This window comes from Bos indicus, chromosome 8 (genome assembly GCF_029378745.1).
Source record: "Bos indicus isolate NIAB-ARS_2022 breed Sahiwal x Tharparkar chromosome 8, NIAB-ARS_B.indTharparkar_mat_pri_1.0, whole genome shotgun sequence".
Classification (NCBI taxonomy): Eukaryota; Metazoa; Chordata; class Mammalia; order Artiodactyla; family Bovidae; genus Bos; species Bos indicus.
This window is the reverse complement of record NC_091767.1, coordinates 72,117,920-72,138,021: the sequence shown is the minus strand read 5'-3', so window position 1 is coordinate 72,138,021 and position 20,102 is coordinate 72,117,920. Positions and strand designations below refer to the sequence as shown.

The 20,102-nt window shown below is 41.7% G+C and overlaps 1 protein-coding gene across 2 annotated transcripts; it reads right to left on the bottom strand.

Moving 5' to 3' along the window:
- Nucleotides 1-5,654: 5,654 nt before the first annotated feature.
- On the bottom strand, nucleotides 5,655-11,248 carry NEFM (neurofilament medium chain). 2 transcript variants are annotated; one of them, XM_070794942.1, is made up of 3 exons: nucleotides 10,027-11,248; nucleotides 9,185-9,309; nucleotides 5,655-7,738 (listed from the first exon to the last, which is right to left on the bottom strand). In XM_070794942.1, the coding sequence occupies exons 1-3, from the start codon at nucleotides 11,104-11,106 to the stop codon at nucleotides 6,148-6,150; spliced, it is 2,796 nt and encodes a 931-aa protein (XP_070651043.1). In that variant the 5' UTR covers nucleotides 11,107-11,248; the 3' UTR covers nucleotides 5,655-6,147. The 2 variants fall into 2 exon arrangements, with proteins under 2 accessions (XP_070651043.1, XP_070651044.1); XM_070794943.1 differs by lacking the exon at nucleotides 10,027-11,248 and adding an exon at nucleotides 9,724-9,845.
- Between the last annotated feature and the right edge of the window lie 8,854 nt (nucleotides 11,249-20,102).

Sequence of the window (20,102 nt, the reverse complement as noted above, 5' to 3'; positions counted from 1 at the left end):
TTGACCAAGTCACCTGTTAATTTTTAAAACTATGCTCCCTCCTAAGAATGTTAACTTGACTTACAGAAATGACTTACGGAGTATTACCTAAAACTAGTAATTTATTTAAAATATGATGTGATGGTTTTCAAGTGATCTCAAATAAGAAATTGAGGAGAACTCTGAGAACCTTGCAGTATGCTGCTGAGCACAGCCAACATGGATATGGGGATTTAAAGTTGCCTTTATAGGCCTAGTGCAAAACTGTTTCTCCTACTCTCAATATTGTTTTAAATAATTTGCATCAAGAAAAATTTAAGCCCCATGACTATGTAGGTGGATTATTGGTTGTCTAAGTAATTTCTATAGTTTATTTCAGCACAAAATGCAATTATTTTCTACCCCAGTTCTCTATATGAACAGTAAATATATTATACAATGTACTATCAGAATACACCGAAGAAGGAATATATGTGCATATGAATACATATCCATATTGTGTGCTTATTTTTGTTAACTCATTGCAATGCAGTCTGCATTGAAATAATATGTAAGGAAACTGATGTTCTATTTGATATCTTCAAATCAAGTAAATTCTATACCTATAGCTTTGATTCAATTTTGAATTCAGTTCATTCAACACACGATTTTGACAAGCTACTATGTACTTATTACAATGCTAGGCACTTTCTACAGATATTATCTCATTTAATGACCTGAGGAGCCATTTATAAAAAAAATATTTTATTTATTTATCTGGCTGTGTCAAATCTTAGTTGTGGTAGGCCAGATCTTCATTTGTGACATGCAAACTCTTAGTTGCTCTATGTAGGATCTAGTTCCCCAACAAGAGATGGAACCTGGGCACCCCGCATTGGGAGTATGGAGTCTTAGCCACCTGACCACCAGGGAAGTCCCTCAGCAACCCTTTGAAGAGTATGTTAGTGCCCGTATATTACAGATAGGAAAGTGGAAGCTGTCTTAGTTTGGTCTGCTTTAACAAAATTTCAAGGACTGAGTGACTTACAAACAACATAAATTTATTTCTCACAGCTCTGGAGGCTGGAAAGTCCAAGGCTCCTGATTCTGTGCCTGGTGAAAGCCCATATCCTGGTTCATAGATGACTGTCTTTTCAATGCTCTCATGTGGTGGAAGGAGCAAGGGAACTCCCTGGGGTCTCTAACAAAGACACTAATCCCGTTCATGAGGGCCACACTCTCATGATCTCATCATCTCATACTGGCCCCACATCCAAAGGAACACAAACTTCACAAACATATTATCTATCTATCTATCTATATATTATATATATATATACACATATTATATATCTATATACTACACATCTATACTATATCTTATATATAATATCATATATATATAATATAATATATATATTATATAATATCTATACTATATATTAATAAAGTAGTTAATAATTAATTATTATTTATATATAATTAATTAATATTATTAATAATATATTATATATTATATATTAATTATATATATTAATTAATATTAATTAATAATAACCATTAATAATATAGTGGACCCACAACACACAATTTTACTGTCTATTGACTCAGTGTCTTTTCAAAAGTTCTACACTTCTAAGGGCAGAGGAGCCCTGGAAGTAGATGAGTTTTGTGTTGATTGGATAAAATAATTCACTTAAAAATAGCTCCTCTTTTCTTTTGGGCCAATTACATAAACCACTAAGAAAAAATAACTTGCTCCAAACTGGAACGACCAACCTATTTGTTGTGGAAATGAATATCCTAGTGTTTTAATACTGTCTCTGCACTGACTGGCAATAGAAGGCGGTGCTAGAAATAACACATTCCTTTTCCATTGACTATTAAAGTTACCAGGAGAAAGTGGCTGCCACATTTTTGTACACTGCAAGCTGTTGTGGTAGAAAGAATCACCACTTATGTTGTATCTGGATGTTTTACTCTTTTCATGATGCAAAGAGTGCCGTTGCATCATTTTTATTTAATGTGAAGAGATTTGTAAGCATATTAAATGAAAGATGCATGGCATAGATCTATTTTCTTTCTTTCAAGCTGGAAAGAAAGAGAATGCAGTAAATCCTCCTTATAAATTGAGATGGCCATGATGGATGGGTTTGAGGGGCAATGTAATAGTACAGGGGGTTAAGAATATGTGCTCTGGACATAGAGAATGGGATTGTGGACACAGTGGGGGAAGGATAGGGTAGAAATTAAGAAAATAGCACTGATGTATATATACTACCATGTGTAAAACAGATGGCTATTTAGAAGCTGCTGTATAGCACATAGAGCTCAGCTCAGTGCCCTGTGATGTCCTAGAGGCATGGGATGAGGGTAGGTGGGAGGAGGCTCAAGAAGGAGGATATGTGAACTTCCCTGGTGATCCTGTGATTAAGACTCTGTGCTTCCACTGCAAGAGGCACGGATTGGATCCCTAGTCAGGAAACTAAGATCCCATATGCTACACAGTGTGGTCAAAAAAATTTTTTTTAAAGAGGGAGGCTATATATACACACACACTTACAGCTGATTCACTGTTGTGCTATGGCAGAAACTGACACAATGTTGTAAGGCAATTATCCACCAAAAATAAAGAAAAAATATATGCTCTGGAGCTGGACGATGTGGGTTTTCTCTTTTAGCTGTGTAACCTAAAGAAAGCTTAAAAAGAAAATCTGTGCTTCAGTGTCCTTATGCTTGAAGATTGAGAGCTAATCAGCTTTAGGACTTCTTACAAGCCTTAAAACAAAACAGTATCTCTAAGGTAATTTACTGGAAAAGTAGAAATCCTATTATCAGTGGCTTGATGTCTCTGCAGCCAGGGACTGACTATAGGCAGAGAAAAGACATCCTAATTTCCTAATAAATTGGAAGTTTGTGCCTAGTTTTGAATAGAGCCTCTCCCTGTCACTGAACATAATTGGAAACATGAATTTCAAATTGCTTTCTCTTTAAATAGCAGTGCAATAATTGACACTGACAACAGAATTAGTGAATTCTTCAAGGTAAGATCATTGTATACCCAAGTCATGGGTGTGTGTGCTCAATCATGTCCGACTCTTTGCGACTCCGTGGACTGTAGCCCACAGGCTCCTCTGTCCATGGAATTTTCCAGGCAAGAACACTGGAGTAGGTTGCCATTTCCTACTTCAGGGGATCTTTCTGATCCAGGGATCGAATCTACATCTTTTATGTCTCCTGCATTGATTTCTTTACCCTTGAACCACCAGGGAAGCCCCTTACCTGAGCCATAGTCCACAGTAAAATATTCATTAAATTTAGGAATCAACCGAGCAATTTGATATTTAGAAATGTCTTCTTGACTTATCAAGGGTATGTTGTTCTGTTATTTTTAAAGAGGGCAAAACAATGGTCTGTCTTTTGGAATATTTAGAAATATTATTAAATTCTTTCCTTCTCAGGAAAGAAAATGAGATGATTAAAAATAAAATTATGAGCTGAAGGAGTGTGTCTAGTGCTGACCTTTGGGTGGGTGGTCGGGTGTTTGTTGATTGATCCTATCATTTTTAGACAGCATATGCTATAAAAAGGGGTTTCTAAACTCATGAGGTAGCACTGTTATGAGAGTTTTAGGTGTAGACAGATGAAGATTTTTATAGCAGTGGCTATATATTTAGTCAGTCAGTCAGTCAGTTCAGTCGCTCAGTCGTGTCCAACTCTTTTCGACCCCATGAATCGCAGCACGCCATGCCTCCCTATCCATCACCAACTCCCGGAGTTCACTCAGACTCACATCCATCGAGTCAGTGATGCCATCCAGCCATCTCATCCTCTGTTGTCCTCTTCTCTTCCTGCCCCCAATCCCTCCCAGCATCAGAGTCTTTTCCAATGTATTTTAAAATTCAAGTAGCCTCTTTTATAGAGAATGCTATGTTGCTTCAGTTGTGTCCGACTCTTTGTGACCCTATGGACTGTAGCCTACCAGGCTCCTCTGTCCATGGAATTCTTCAGGCAAGAATACTGGAGTGGGTTGCTGTGCCCTCCTCCAGGGGTTCTTACCAACCCAGGAATCAAACCCAAGTATCTTACGTCTCCTGCACTGGCAGGTGGGTTCTTAACCACTAATGCCACCTGGGAAGCCCAGCCTATTCTCTCTCTCTATATATACTTTGCTCAGTTGTGTCTGACTCTTTGCGACCCCATGGACTGTAGTCCACCAGGCTCCTCTGTCCATGGACTTCTCCAGGCAAGAATACTGGAGTGGGTAGCCATTCCCTTCTCCAGGGGATCTTCCCGACCCAGGGATCGAACCTGGGCCTCCCACATTGCTGATGGATTCCTTACCATCTGAACCACCAGGGAAGGCCCTATTCCTACTTCAGGCAGCAGCTCCCAGACTTTTCTCTGGGGAAATACTGCTATCAGTCTTGATGGGGCTGTCAGTCAAAGTGCTTCTTCCTCTGGTCAAATGCATGCTCTTTTTCTGACTTTCCAAAGAAGTGACAAAGTCTCAAGTTCCATTAGCCATGTGACTGCCTGATGATTTCTGCTATCTCCATTCCTAGAACTGTCCTTTCCACCAAATGCCTCTTTGATCCCTCCATCCTAGAATTTACGGTGTATTTTTCCCGTATACTCTTTTCAATGTGTAAAATTCTACATAACTAGAGTAAGTTTTTCTGATTACACTGAAAAATTCTTTTTCACTTTGGATGTTATTGCTTTAGAAAAAGGATTGTATTAACATAAAACATGGTGGTTTTAAAGAAAAAATATGTAACTAAGTAATGGTCCAAATGATATGCAGAAACAGCAAGCATTGTGAGGACTGGTAAAGGACTGATGATTGGAAAACATCATTACAATTATTGACATTAGCAACAAACTTCCTGGATGTATTCTGGGATTAAAACTGAGACATCTTGGAAAGCCATTAAGGAGATCATCCTGGATTGTATTATTGGGATGATCCTTATTGATAAGAAAAGAAAGACAGACTTGGAACAAATATATGTTTAGTGGTTTTAAAGGTTTATAACAGATATATTTTGGAAAAGGTGTGGTATTATTTCCATGGTCAAGATCAGACCTTTAAATTTTTTTTTAATTTAATTTTTATTTTTTTCCCAGGACTTAAAACAACCTCCCCCTCCAAACTAAAAACATTTACTGCTCATATCAGAGAATCCTGTTTTACTTTTTCTAGGAGGAATATTTTATTTGGGGCATTATTTTCCCCAATTAGGAAAACACTGAGAGTATAAACCTCTATTGACCAAATTAAGAATCAGTGCTGCAGATAAGCATGTGTGTGCCAGAATCAGGCATTTAAGGCTGGGTGTTTCCTCTTAAGACTGTTAGAGGTTCCAGTCCTGCGTCTTCTGAACAAATTTATATAAATGCAGTGAAGTCCTTTTGCCCCAACTCCAAGGAGCAAGTTAGGACTCTTTTCTTGCCCCTCCTACCTTGAGGTTTTCTGAGTTCCATCAGAACACTTGAAGATGGAAGACTTCCATGCCCCTATTTTTACCTTTTTACAGATGCCTTTTTCAGCAGTTTTTCCAGTAACCACTCTCAGGGAAATAGTGATAAGAAATGCAAGTCGTTCATAAGCCCCCCAAATATTCTGCTGTAGGGAAAGAAGGGTCAGACAGTGGAGAATTCACTTCAAAATGACACAACCCGAAACAATTGACTATGTTTCCAATATGACCTTTATTGAGCAAGTACTGCTGTGACGTTTAACATCAATCAACTAAAAGTTGCAAACTGTGCATGTCAACGAGGTTCTCCCATGAACAAAAGTCCTTTTTAAATGCACCAGTGAGGTAAACATAATTATTCATATATAGCTTTCTTAAGGCTAAGAGAGTTCTGTGTTTCATTTATTATTTTTGGCTCAGTTGGTTCTTTGCATAATACACCTCAAGACATTCCCCGAGTGCCCCCCTTCCAACAGCTTAGGAAATTGGCCAATTCCCCAGGTACAGACAGTTATCATGCATTTGAATCACCCAAAGACTGGGGGTGGGGAGCACCCTGATCTTGCATGCAGGTCCTTCATATTGCACAAAGTAAAATACAATGTCTGGAGCCCCCATGGGAGAACCCGTTCTGTTTTGAAGCTGTCAATCACATGCATTTTTGAAATTGTCATATGGCTTAACCTTTTTGCGATGGACTCAAATATTAGTCACTCTGGGTGACTTCCTTTACTATGGCGTGTGAAGTGACTTTCTCTACCTTTTTAGTAGACACTAGTTTCTCCTCAAAGGTCTCTTCATGCTCTTCGACCTTTTGAGTGACGGTTACAGATTTGGTGATATACTTGGTAGCACCATCTCCCCCCTCACTGGTGATTTTTTCCACCATTTTGGTTACCACCACTTTCTCCTCACTTTTATCACCGCCCTTCTTTTCATCCCCTGGGCTCACGTCTAGCCCGTTGGTGACGACTCCTTTCTCCTCTTCTCCCCCACTGCCTTTCTCCTTAGTTTCCTGTTCTTCCTCCTTCCCTTCCACCTCCCCATTGATGGCTATGTCTTCCTTCCTGGATTCCTTCAAACCTCCCTCCTCCTTCCCTCCCACCTCTTCCACTTTCTCCTTCTCCTTCTCTTTCTCCTGTGGCTTCTCCTCCTCTTTGGCTTCCTTCTCTGGGCTCACCTTTACTGGCTTGGCAGGCACCTCCTCCTTCACTGGGGACTCAGCCTTCACTGGGGATTCAGCCTTCTTCTTCTCTGGCACATCCTTTGCCTTCTCCTCCTTTTTCTCTGCCTTCTCTTCCTTGGGAGATTCCTTTGCTTCTTTCTTTTCTTCCTCCACCTTCTCCTTCTGTTCTCCTTTCTCAGCTCCAGCTTCTGCTTTGGGTTTCACTTCCTCCACAGGTGATTTTGCCGCTGGGGACTTTGCTGCTGGGGACTTGGCCGTCGGGGATTTTGCTGTTGGGGACTTTGCCTCTGGGGACTTTGCCTCTGGGGACTTGGCCGTCGGGGACTTGGCCGTCGGGGACTTGGCCACTGGGGACTTGGCCGTCGGGGATTTTGCTGTTGGGGACTTTGCCTCTGGGGACTTTGCCTCTGGGGACTTGGCCGTTGGGGACTTTGTTGTTGGGGACTTGGCCACTGGGGACTTGGCTTTCTCTGGCTTCTCCACCTTGGCTTCTGCCGCCAGCTCCTCCTTTGGAGCCACTTCTTCAGCCTTTTCCTCCATTTTCTTTTCCTCCTTAGCTTCGGCAGCGGCTTCCTCTCCTTCCCCCTCAGCCTCTGTTTCTCCTTCCTCTTCTTGCTCACCTTCCTCTTTTTCACTAGAACCTTCCTTCTCAGATCCTCCTTCCTCGGCTTGGTCTGACTTAGCAGCCTCTTCATCCTCTTCCTCTTCCTCTTGGCCCTCTTCCTCCTCCTTTTCTCCTTCCTCTTCTTTAAGTTCAGGTGCAGTAGCTTTCACTGGAGACTTTTTGGCAGCAACAACTTCTTCTTCGGCTTCTTCTTTCTCCTCCTTTTCTTCAGCCTCCTCTTCCTTGACCTCCTCTTTCACGGAAACGGCCAATTCCTCGGTAATGGCCGTCAGGGCTTCTTCCATTTCTGATTTCTCATCTTCCACCTTGGTTTCCTCTATAATCTCCTCAACAAATTTGTGTTGGACCTTTAGCTTGGGAGCCTCTACCTTGGTTTTCTGAATCTTACTGGATATGGCGATGGAGGGCTGTCGGTGTGTATACAGTGGCCCAGTGATGCTACCCGCAAATGTGCTAAATCTGGTCTCTTCACCCTCCAGGAGTTTCCTAAGGAGAGAGTCAAAGAAGACAAAAGGTAATTAAAATCTCATTGGGCCTTGTGACCTTCATTACAGTATGTATAAGGTGGTGGATACCTTTGAATAAATAGAATCACATGACATAATACTTACTATCATTTCACTAGTCCACTGTGTCATATTAAATGACAGAGAAGGATCTTCAGGGACAATCAGCCAATCACCCAGTGCAGTAACTAGCCACACCCAACAGTCCACTCCCTACCCCTAACTACTAACTCTCAGCTCTGCCTCAGTCCTCATTTGGTGCAACATGAATATGCTGATAAGCTCCCCAGAGGCTCTGCAAAAGCCCCTTAAAGTCACCTTCTTGAGCATTTGGACTTTCAGGTGTATACGAAACGTCTTTTAACAAATATAATATTTAAAAAATTTACAAAGCTATTTAGAATACGTCAGAATTCAGGCTATTTATGTCATAGCTGCTGCTGCTGCTGCTGCTAAGTCGCTTCAGTCGTGTCCAACTCTGTGTGACCCCATGGACTGCAGCCTACCAGGCTTCTCCGTCCGTGGGATTCTCCAGGCAAGAACACTGGAGTGGGTTGCCATTTCCTTCTCCAATGCATGAAAGTGGAAAGTGAAAGTGAAGTCACTCAGTCGTGTCTGACTCTCAGCGACCCCATGGACTGCAGCCTACCAGGCTCCTCCATATGTATTGTATAAATTAGTCTGTAATTTTAATCATAAAATGTCTGTTTTATATAATTTTTCACCTTTCTTGAAAACTTAGATGCCTCTGAGTTGACTGCAATTTATTCTTGTAATATGAATGACTTTATTGGGGAAAATAAAACTGTTCAGCCAAGAATTTTCACCTATCAATTTAATCAACAGCAAGATGACATCAGTTTATATATATAATATATATATATATCTCTCTCTTCTCCTTCTCTGGTTATCTGTCTATCTAGATCTAGAAACAGAAGTCTGAATAAAAAATATATATTCTACCAATTATATTTATTCCAAGCCAGATGATGGCAATAGTAAGCTGTGACTAAGAAAGAGATAAATGAAATGTCCTGGTGTTTGTCCTTGACATCATAAAGTTGAAAAATTGAAAGCACTAGAGAAAAATATTAAAAAAAAATTGAAAACTGTTTTTGTTTCAAATATTCGGAAAGTATTTTTCACTAAAATAAAAAAGGTTAAGCATAAGCACTGAAATTAATCGGCGCTCTCCTTCAAAACACGTTTTATTCAAATACATTATTTTAACTGTTTACTTTTTTTTTTTAAGCTGCATAAAAGTTGCAATTTTTTAGAGCAACTACTTATTAATTAGGAAACAAAACCAGGCACTGAGTTAAGACTCCTGCAACCTACTTGCTTTAACTTAAGTGGTGAAGGTTCTGCCAACATGGCCTCTGCAGTGCGGCTAGTACTTTGGCCACGTCCGCAGTGAACACCCTACCTGTACGCCGCGATCTCAATATCCAGAGCCATCTTGACGTTGAGGAGATCCTGGTATTCTCGCAGATGACGAGCCATTTCCCACTTTGTGCCCCGAAGCTCATTTTCCAGCTGCTGGATGGTGTCCTGAAACCGACAAAGCCACAAACTCATCCTTCCAGCCACTTCTTTCGCAAAACACTTGCTAACCCCTCCGGCTTCCTCCCCTCCTTCGACTCCCTCCAGCTTGGCTTACTTCGGGTACTACTCCCAGACCCAGTCCCCACTTAAAATAAAAACCTAAGGAATTCACAAACAGAATCAATAAGACGATTAGACGTTTCCTGGGCATGTCACGCACTAGGACCAGTGGATCTAGAACGTCTCAGCAGGAAACAAACATCCATGGGGAACCCCCAAGGCTGATCTGGCCCTTCCCATCTGAGCCCTTTGAAATCAATTTTGGGAATTCTTCGGGTCGCAGCTGGAAAAGTTGAGAATACAGGAGTTTCTTCACGCCTCTCCTAAAGTTGCTGCTTTATCAACTACCCCAATGTATACCTCCTACTTGAAACTCGCAAGCGTACAAAACTAGAACTTCCGAGGAAAAGAAGCACGTTTTGGAAAAGGCCAAGGCTCTTAGAGCTGGGGATGGTGTGTCGGGGAGGAGGGCGGAGGGGATGCGAAGGGCGAGGAAGCTTTGAGCTTCCAACTTGGCTCTGCGGCGCGCGCGCGCGCGCGCGCGCGCACTGGCCGGCAGCCGCTAGGGAGCGCGGCGGAGAGCTCGGCGGGGCGCGGGCCTGAGTGTCGGGGGCGCGCGGCGCTGGCGCTGGCGCAGGCTGGCCGCGCAGCCGCGGTTCCTACCTGGTAGCTGCTAAGGTCGTGGTTGTGGCGCTCCTCGATGTCGCTGAGCTGCCGCTCCAGGGACTCCTTGGTGCCGCGCACTGACTCGAGCTCGATGCTCTTGGACTGCAGCTGGCGCCGGTACTCGGCGATCTCTTCCTTGGCGGAGCGGATGGCTTCCTTGTTCTGCTCGGCCGCCTCGGTGAGCTTGGCGTAGCGGCACTTAAACCACTCTTCGGCCTGGTGCATGTTCTGGTCGGAGTGACTCTCGAGCTGGGAGCGGATCTCTTTCAGCGCCGTCGAGATGTCCGTCTTCAGGTAGTCTTTGCGCTCCACGGTGATGTGTGACGCTTGGATCTGGGCCAGCAGGTCGGCCACCTCCTCCTCGTGATTGCTCCGCAGGAAGGCCACCTCATCCTGCAGCGACTGCACCTTCTTGTCCAGCTCCACCTTGACCAGCGACGACTCCTCGATATCTTTGCGCAGCGCGCGGATAGCCGCCTCGGTGTCGTCGCGCAGCCGTGCCTCCTCCTCGAAGCGCTCCTTGAGCCGGTGGATATCCTCTTCCAGGTGGTCCGAGTCCAGCTGTACCTGAGCCTTCTCATGGTTCACCATCTCCAGGGTGGCGCGTAGCTCGCGGATTTCCTGGTCGTACGCGTCGCCCAGCTGGGCGTGCGAGGCCTGCTTCTGCCGCAGCGCCTGGATCTCTGCCTCGATCTCCTTGTTCTGCTGCTCCAGGTAGTGGACCTTCTCGATGTAGCCCGCGAAGCGGTCGTTCAGCCCCTGCAGCTGCTCCTTCTCGTTGGAGCGGGACAGCTTGTAGTCGCCTCCAGGCCCAGAACCGCCGTTAAGCAGAGACGAGGACTGGCTGAAGTCGAGGCTGCTCTCGGCCGAGCTGAGCATGGCGGAGCTGTAGGTGAGGCGCGGGGCCAGCGCGCTGCGCTTGTAGGAGGAGGACACGGTGCTGGGCGAGCCGCGGGACCACGACTGCGAGCGGAAGCCGCTGGACGGGGAGCCGCTGATGCGGCTGAAGCTCGAGCGGGTTTCGGTCACCCGCCGGTAGGCGGACGGGTTGCCCAGCGAGTCCAACGTGTAGCTCATCTTGGAGGCCTCGGGGTGTGTGGCTGTCACAGCGTTCTGCTGGCCTCGCCGCAGCCCATTTATAGCCGCGGCGGCTGGTCCCCGGGCCAGGGCCCCGCCCCGTGGAGGCGGCGGCCGAGAAGGCGGGGACTGCGGGCACCCGGCCGGGAGAGGAGGGGGAGGATGGGGGGTGAAGAGAGCCCAGCAGTGATTCAGCGCCCGCTCCACGTGGGCCCACGCCGCATCGGACCCTGGACTTCGCTGCCTTGGGCCCGACCCCTCCCCCCAGCTCCTCTTTCGGTGCCAGACCACCTGTCTTTCCTCGCAGTCCCCCTCTCCATTTCGCTTCACCTTCAGATTGCATTTTACACCCTGGTGGGAATATTCACCCAAAGTCCTTTCTTTGTTTAGTCTCTCTCCCGCCGTTCGGGCAGCTTTTCTAACGACCCCCTGGTCACCTTGTGTGTGTGTGTGTTTTTTTTTTTTTTCCCTTCTGCACTCTTGTCCTTACACTTTTCTCTTCTTTTGCCCTTTCTCTATTACTTTTTTCTTTACCCGTATTCTGTGCTTAATCACTTCCCCCTGTTTTTGGCATCTCTTCGCCCTCCCACTTTAAGCCTTCTTTAGCTCCACTCACTCCTCCCTTCTTTCAGAGCCCCTTCCTCCTGGACCTTTTTTTCCCCCAGCCTTTCCCCTCACCTTCTCCCTCCTCCCCTCCCCCTTCCTCCCGCCCCTCCTCCAGCCTCGTCGCCCCTTGCCTCCCTCCCCTTCCCCCACTCCCTGTCTTAAAGCAGCCCGAGAGGAGCGCAGGCCCCGAGTTGGGCCTAGAAGAGAAAAACAAAAAGACTTTGAGGAACGATCAGCCTGAAGTCTTCGGGAAGGGGACAAAGCGGATGGGCTGGGGTATTTATTTGTTATAAAAGTGGGATAAGGCGCTGCATTCTGCTTAACGTTTGGGGGACGTCCGAAACTTCCGCAGGGGCAGAAGGTAAGGCGCTTGTGTTCGCTATGGCGCCGGCAGCACCAAGGACAGCGCCCAGCACGGCTTGCGGGAAGATTCAGCCGCCCTGGGGGTTTGTCGCCCAGCAATCCTAGTCTGGTTAGGTTGGCGGGGGTTTTCTCCCTGCTTTCTGTAGTAAATACGGTTAAAAGCCAGTTCGTAGTGACTCTGTTTGAAGGAGCCAAACTGGGATCGCACGCAAAGATCTCTCTGCAATGCAGGGTTGGCACAGAACAGACTGCAGATTTGAAAACAAAATTTTTTAAAATCAGGTAACAGAGATAATATACTTGTAGCCAAGTCTGAGTTTTCTAACATATGATGGAAGCAGGAAATCAAGACATACAGGACTTGAAATTTGAAGGTCAAGTACTTCTTGGAAAGGGGAATTTGAATCTGTTGAGATGAAAAGTCCAGGGAAATATAGTTTATGATAAGTTTGAACAGAAGCAATTGCTTTGTCATCTTTCTGTTCAGTACTCCCTGTATGTAACTGCCATGACTGAAAAGCACTGAGTTAATTTCAGATTAATTGGAAAGTTCCCAAACAGATTCACCACAACTTTGAATAAAACCAGATTGTTTTTCTTACATTTAGATTTTAATGACTGATTTGCAATAGATTATCTATATTTTTAAGCATGTTTACTTAAATAAGAAACCTACACAGACTTCCTGCTGTCTGGTGCACTGCTAACTGTTAAAATGTCCCTTTATTTTGCATTGTGCTTTGGGGGTAATTCAGAGTAAAAAAAGTTCAAAATACTGCAAGACAAAGTGAAGTGTAGAATGCCAGTTTAATAACCATGCTTGCTGGGACCACAGGCATAAGTGACTGCCTGCAAAATGCTTGCTAAGAACAAACCCTTTGCTTGTGAAAAGTCTAGACCCCAGACTTCAGTGTATTTTGTTTCACAGCATGCTTTCTCTAGTCCTTGTTTTATTAAGTGATGAGGTCCTCTCAATCAGTAAGTAATCAGAAAAATCTTGGGTTTCTGGAGGTTTTTACTTTTATAAGATCTCTTGGTCTTTTTGTATTTTAAAATAGAATGGGTTAATTCAGGGAATTTCTTTTGGCATATTAATGTGAAACTGCAGCACTGCAGGTTCTGTGAGGAGAGGGTGTTCTAGTTTGCTATGAGAGAGGTTATCTTTCAAGCAAAGAGAGCCTGTGTATCAAGCTGTTGGGAGAGACAGGTGACAGAAGAGTGAGGGGACTGACTGGTGAATGTTGCAAGAAGATTTTCTGGCTTCAGAGGGATAAATTAAAAATAAAAGAAAGAGAATTCCCTGTCCTGTAAAGTACTGCCAGTCTCCAGGTTGGACTCTGAGAGATGTCATCAGATAAAGCTAAGCACTACTTGTGTAGTAATTATGCCTTATTTAGATACTTAGTACTTTCTTATTAAAAAATATATAAACCGTTGTTAGTTTCCTGTCGCACATGCACTGAAAGCACTTTCTGCAGTGAGAGCAAATGGTTAACCGGCAGGCGGCTGCTGTTAGTTTTCTTTCAGGATTTTGAAAATGAGATGACTCTGCAGAGAGAAATTTACAAAGGAACACAAGTCTAACTTCACAATTAGCCTGCTTTACCTTGTATCTAAGCTGGCTCAGAAACTGTTCAGCTTTTAACTGATGACAGAAGGAAGAAAGCCTTATATACAAATGAAATAACGGCTAACTACTCAGGCTAAGTCCAGTTAGTGTCTGCAGCTTAAAATTGTAACTTCAGTGTCCCAGAAAGTATTGCTCAGTCTGGTCATGAGATAATGCAGAGAATTATAACAGTCACCTTATCAAGGAAAAAATTTCCATGACTTAAAAAATAATTGTTCTCGGGACCTGCTGGAAACTATACTGTTTTGAGCACAGGAAACTATACTCAGTATTTTCTAATAACCTATAAGGGGAAAGAATCTGAAAAAAATAGATATAACATATATATAACTGAATCACTTTGCTGTACACCTGAAACTAACACAGCATTGTAAGTCAACATACTTCAATAAAAATAATTAATTAAAAAAAGATTGATCCAGTTCCAGATTTAGCAAAAAGTTTTATTTTACATCAGACTTTTCACTTTAATCACTCTTTCTGAAGGTGACTTGAAGGTTATGCTGGTCAGTGAATTTAGTATATAAACTTTTTTAAAGAAAGTTATCATGTTCTTTTTCCCCTCTTTGTCTCATGTTTTTGAAGAACATTGTTTTACCTTAATGACATTCACTAAGGCTACGGAATCTTCTGAAATTATTAACAAGAGAGAAAACAAGCATAAGGATTTATTTGAATTGATAACACTGTTGAGTCTGACAATAATACTTTTATAATTTATTCTAAACAAGAAGTTACATGTGATTTAGATAAAAGACATTTTAAATGAAATTATATCTGGGTTGCTGTACCAGTAGCTATACTGTGTTTTGAATCGATTTCCTTCTATAGAGAAATACACAGCATGCTATGTGTTCCTTCTGTAGGTAAAGTGAAAATGTTGACTTTGTAATTAAGAGATAGCTATTGTGACGTCTTATCTAATGATAATGGAGAAATATTCTTTGCATAAGGGGTTTATTCTTTGGGTCAAAAATAAGGTTAGGAAAATAAGAAGTTGGACATTTTCTTCCTCCTTTGTATATTTCTTTCCATTTTAAAGAATATGTTTTTGAGACACAAAAATTTAAGGAGGATGTGAGAACTTGCCAACAAGCAAGATGCTTCGGATGGAAGACACCACTGTGAAACTGGTGGGCTGAATCTATTTCAGACTAGATGATCTGGACCTTGTCCCAATTTGCTGTGATGTCTTGAATCTTGTCCTTTTTCCTGTAATCTGATTCTAGAACTCATGATAAGTAGTTTTTAAAATAAATTGTCCTTTGCTGATTATTTCAGGGCTTGTTGATGTAGGAAACTCGGGACTGAGTCCCTTGGGGTGGAACACAGGCAAAGTGAAAACTATAATACTTATTTCTCCTGGAGCCTCGGAATGTCAAACTTGAAAAGCAGCCTGGACTCTTGGTCTTTTTTGATTTGAAATGTTGAAAGCAAAATAAAAATATCCTCAAGGAGGAAGCTGTTTCTTGCCAAGAATTGGGACATATATATCCCTATTGTCTTTAATTGAAACAAGTCCATCTGAAACACAGGGTCTTTTTTCTAACACTAAGCACTGAAATGGTGTTTGTTTTGTTTTCCTGGCCAAATGTTTTTTTTTCCTTGAACACTGCCTTGTATTTCTGTGAGTGACTGCTTTTATGAAAAGTTAATTTAAGTATTTATAACATTAAAAATATTTTATATCTTTCTGTTGTTCCAAATATAAGCTTAATCAGTTTTGAAATTCTATATCAGAAAATGTCTTGTTTTATGGGGGAAAGACTTAGTTTTCAGCTTTAATATAGCTTGATGATTTTTTTTTTTTGCTGTGTAATGCCTTCACCTTACCACCGGGAAACAGTTTTGTGAAAGCCAGAAGAAAAGGACTTAGAATTTTAAAAAAGTATTTGAGGTAGCTTTCCTAAAAGTGAATCTAAAAATAAAGTTAAGTAGATGCCTAATGAAATAGCACTGTTGTGTTCATTTTCAGCATGCTTTTAATGGGTAGCGTTGGCTTTACCGATCAAATGGCAGGTCTTGTAATATGCACTTGAATTTTTAAAACCCTGCATCGCATGTAACTTTGCACCAATGCAGCCGTGTAACATTTATGGTATATTTTATCCCTAGCTTACCAAGGCTTGTCTTAACAAGAGGCATAATTCTTTTATTAGAAACTCTTAATTAAAATGAACCTTACAAAACTGAAGTAGATCAATGATCTATTATCTTTGGAACAAATTTCTGAGAAGACCTAAGCCCAGGACATAAATTCAAAAAGCAGCCTCACCTAACAAGTCTTATTGTTCCAGGACTGGATTCTTTCTCCATGATCTTAGCGATTCTAAAAAAGCAGTATTCTTTCATTATCCTCAGGAAATGGACTTCTTGTCACAGGCATCTCTTTTCACTTAGATTGTCAAGAGTCTCATAATATTTTAAAATACTTTAACTCACTTTTTTGGTTAAAATTAACTTATACTTGTAGAAATTTAAAATTCAGAGAAATAGTACTTGAAGTATTTTCTTCTAGTTTTTCCTCTGTAATTTAAATATAGAGGGGATATTTCTGTTTATGGAATTTCATATCCCACTTTATAAAATAAATGTATCTCAATATGTAACTTACTATTTTAGAGGAAAGAATGTAGTTCTGTCATGAGATCTGGGTTCTGGCTAAACATTGACTTTCATTTTCCTCTTTAAGAAAGGATTTAGATCAAGAATGATAACATAATATTAACAATTAATAATAGAGTAATAATAATAGATCAGGATATCTAATTGGGTCTGAGTATTAATTTCCCTCTTTCTCTTTCTTTCTGTCTGCCTTTCTGTCTCCTTATTTATTGAGAGAAGTGTCATCATGAAGTTGGAGGCGGTGATGTGATAGTCAGAAATGGTGACCTGTAATCTGGCCTCGTCAGGTCTGAATACTGTATTCTTTGTATTCTAATGGTATCCTGAATCCCAAAGCCATCATCATCATAATCATCACCATCAGATTCTATATGTGAATAACACTTTACATCAAAGAAGCAAAACAAAGCTATGTTATCTCATCTGGCCTGAGTACCAGGGATAGGGTAGAACATAAATTATTATTTCCATTTTACAGTTGGTAAAACTGATGAAGAAATTTGTCCAAGGCTACATATCTGGTAAATGATGGAGCCAAAACTAGGCCTCATATTTATTTATTTATTTACTTCTTTTTAAATTGGAGTATAAAGCTTTACAATGATGTGTTAGTTTCTGCTTACAACAATGTGAATCAGCTCTATGTATACATATATTCCCTCTCTCTAGAGCTTCCCTCCCACTCTTCCGATAGCAGGACTAACATAAAAATAAAATTTCTTTTAGTAGGGCATCAAATCCAGTCTCCACCAGCATCAATGAAAATTAAAGGTAGGCAGATATTAGCAACATCAGCAACAATAACTGGTATTTATTAAGTGCTCACTAGATGGCCAGCACTGTGCCAAGATTTTACTGGATTATCACACTTAACTATTGCAACAACTCTTTGAGGTGACACCATTATATCTCCATTTTGTGGGAAAATGGAACTGAGCACACAGGCATAGAGAGGCTAAGTACCACACACAGCTAGATGTGGAATGAATCACTGAATTTTCAGACTCTGCAGGAAAGATGACCCTCACTGCAGTGTAATGCAACTTCAACATCCATACGGTCCATCTTAAAAATTTTCATTTAAAACTACTTACTGTTAGATCATATTAGAAAAACCAAGGACATACACTATGAATTCTTTTGCTGCCTTTTCCACTCATTTATATAAATATGAAACATTTTAATATTTTTCAGATACCATTATTTCTTGCTTTGTGATTTTATTAAAAACATTCAAAATGAAAACCGGGTTACTTGTCTTTTTTTCATCCTAGGTTAATTTGCTTATATGTAGTTTGAAGGACATTTAGCTCATTCATTCTAGTCCTTGATCTGGTGGATAGTATCCTTAATCATTTATCTATTATTTTATCTAGTATCTATCATTCATGTTTACATGCACTTTTGGTTTAGTTTTTAGGAGGTTTTAATTTGTATTATACATTCATTTATCATATCATTCATTTGCTATATAGCTATATACTTACATATGCTTAAATTGAAAATCTTTAATCGTTATGTGTTCACTATTTTTTGTAGATGTGAAACTTTTGAAACCAAATCTGCTTTGAGAAAACTAATAGTAAGCATTTGAATCTCAGCAGAAGAAATAGCTTGACCCCACAGTCTTCATCAGGGAAGGCTTACAATGGAATGGCTGGCAGGGAAGCAGCTTTTTAAATCTATTAAATCAGTGAAGAGACAGCCATGAATAATTTTAAGTGAATCTCTTGATTATCTATTTCATATACTAAAATCATGGTTATGTGACTGTATTTATATAGGTTGCCTGGAGACAAGTCAGCCTTAATCCATTTTTGTTATTTATGGGATAAAGTGCGCTCACTCACCCTTATTTTCATTTGTATAAATCTGCTTTGGCTTCTGCTGTATCATATAAGGTCAAAGAAGAGAACTATTTCCCATTTTTCCTGAACAAAAGTTGACCTTGAAAAGAAACAGCGTGTATCTTGTATTAGTCATGATAGCAATCAGCTTCTGGATTCAGATTATATAAAATTATTAGGAACTGAGTGCCTAGTGATGAAATTCTTTCTTAGCCACTGTGACTCAATACAGTTTGCTGTGTTTTCTCCTGCTTTCTGCTAGTCTACATGGTCCTTTCCTTCTGTCATGTTGATATACCTTGGAAATTCATTGTTATCTTGGAAACTCCTAAGAGTGACACGTGTGCTTTAACACAGGACATGTGCATGTAATGCTCAAGGCTTTAGGTGTTTATTGAAGATCCCACATCAATGAGAGCCTTATGCTTCTGGGTTTCTGGTCTCGTTTGTACTCCTATGACTTGGCTCTTGGAAACTTTCACTTCTCCAGATCTTTTTCATTTTTTTCAGGGAAGAATTCTTCCTCTCCATTCCTGAGGCTGTGTTTGTGGTCTGGTTAGGTACTACCACCTGCTGGACATTTAGATAATATCTCAACTCTCTCACTAAACTTAAAATTCCAAGTAGACAGCAAGTCTTGTATGTATTTGTGAGCCCCACAGTGTTTTGACTTTTCACAATGTTCGGGTTTCCCAGGTGGGACAGTGGTAAAGAATCTGACTGCCAGTGTAGGAGACACAAGAGCCATGGGTTCAATCCATGGGTAGGAAAAATCCCTGGAGTAGGAAATGGCAGCCCACTCCAGTATTCTCCCCTGGGAAATCCCATGCACAGAGGAGCCTGGTGAGCTACAGTTCATGGGATCACAACTAGTTGGATACAAATGAGCACACACACATGCAATATTTTACCAATAATAGATGCCTAAATCAATGTTTATTGCATTAATGAGTAAATGAAGTTCTACAATTTTTTTTCTTTCCAAAACACCAGTCTCTTCAATACCAGGCACTGTGTTGGACATTAGAGAGTGGTATGAAAGACAAAACTCTAGCTTGGATAAACGTATTCTTTAAAAAAATTTATGTATTTGCCTGCACCAAGTCTTAGTTGTGGCACACGAGATCATTAGTTGCCGCATGCAGGTCTAGGTCCTTGACCAGGGCTCAAACCTGGAGCCCCCACATTGGAAGTGTGAATTTTTAGCCACTGGACCACTAGGGGAGTCCTGAACACATTCTTTTTTGTTTGTTTTTGTTTTGTTGAGTGGCATGTGGGATCTTAGTTCCCCAACAACGGATCGAACCTGTGACCCCTCTGTATGGAAGACAGAGTCCTAACCGTTGGACCATGGGGGATTCATGGATGAATGCATTCCAATGGAGAATTCAGGCACATAAAGACATAGTTACCATGGGGTAACTGTGGGGCCACTATCTTTAGCTATGCTGAGTGAGTGAGTGAGTGAGTGAAAGTCTCTCAGGAGTGTCTGACTCTTTGCAACCCCAGGGACTGTAGCCCGCTAGACTCCTCGGTCCATGGAATTCCCCAAGCAAGAATACTGGAGTGGGTAGACATTTCCTTCTCCAAGGGTTCTTCCCAACCCAGGGATCGAACATTGCAGGTGTATTCTTTACTATCTGAGCTACCAGGTAAGGCCTTAGCTGTGCTAGAGATAAAGTGGAGAGAAACAAAATGTATCACGGGAACATGAGAGGATGAGCAACTAAACCAATTGGTGATAAGTTTCGAAGAGCCTCGGGGAGAGCTTTCTGTAGGAGGTGACACCTGAGGTGAGTTTGGAGGTATAAGTAGTGCTTAGATAAAGAAGGGGAGACAAGCAACCAAAGGCACTGGAGTGAGGGTAGGATCAGTGCGCTCAACGAACTGTGAGTAAAATTAGGGGGAGCCTACAACTTTGGCTG

Bases quoted from the DNA above. Each gene is read 5' to 3' on its own strand.
- NEFM (XM_070794942.1), bottom strand. From the start codon at position 11,106: ATGAGCTACACGTTGGACTCGCTGGGCAACCCGTCCGCCTACCGGCGG. The intron at 9,310-10,026 runs GTAGGAACCGCG...TGTCGGTTTCAG, and splicing joins ACGACCTTAGCAGCTACCAG to GACACCATCCAGCAGCTGGA. The intron at 7,739-9,184 runs GTAGGGTGTTCA...CTCTCTCCTTAG, and splicing joins ATTGAGATCGCGGCGTACAG to GAAACTCCTGGAGGGTGAAG.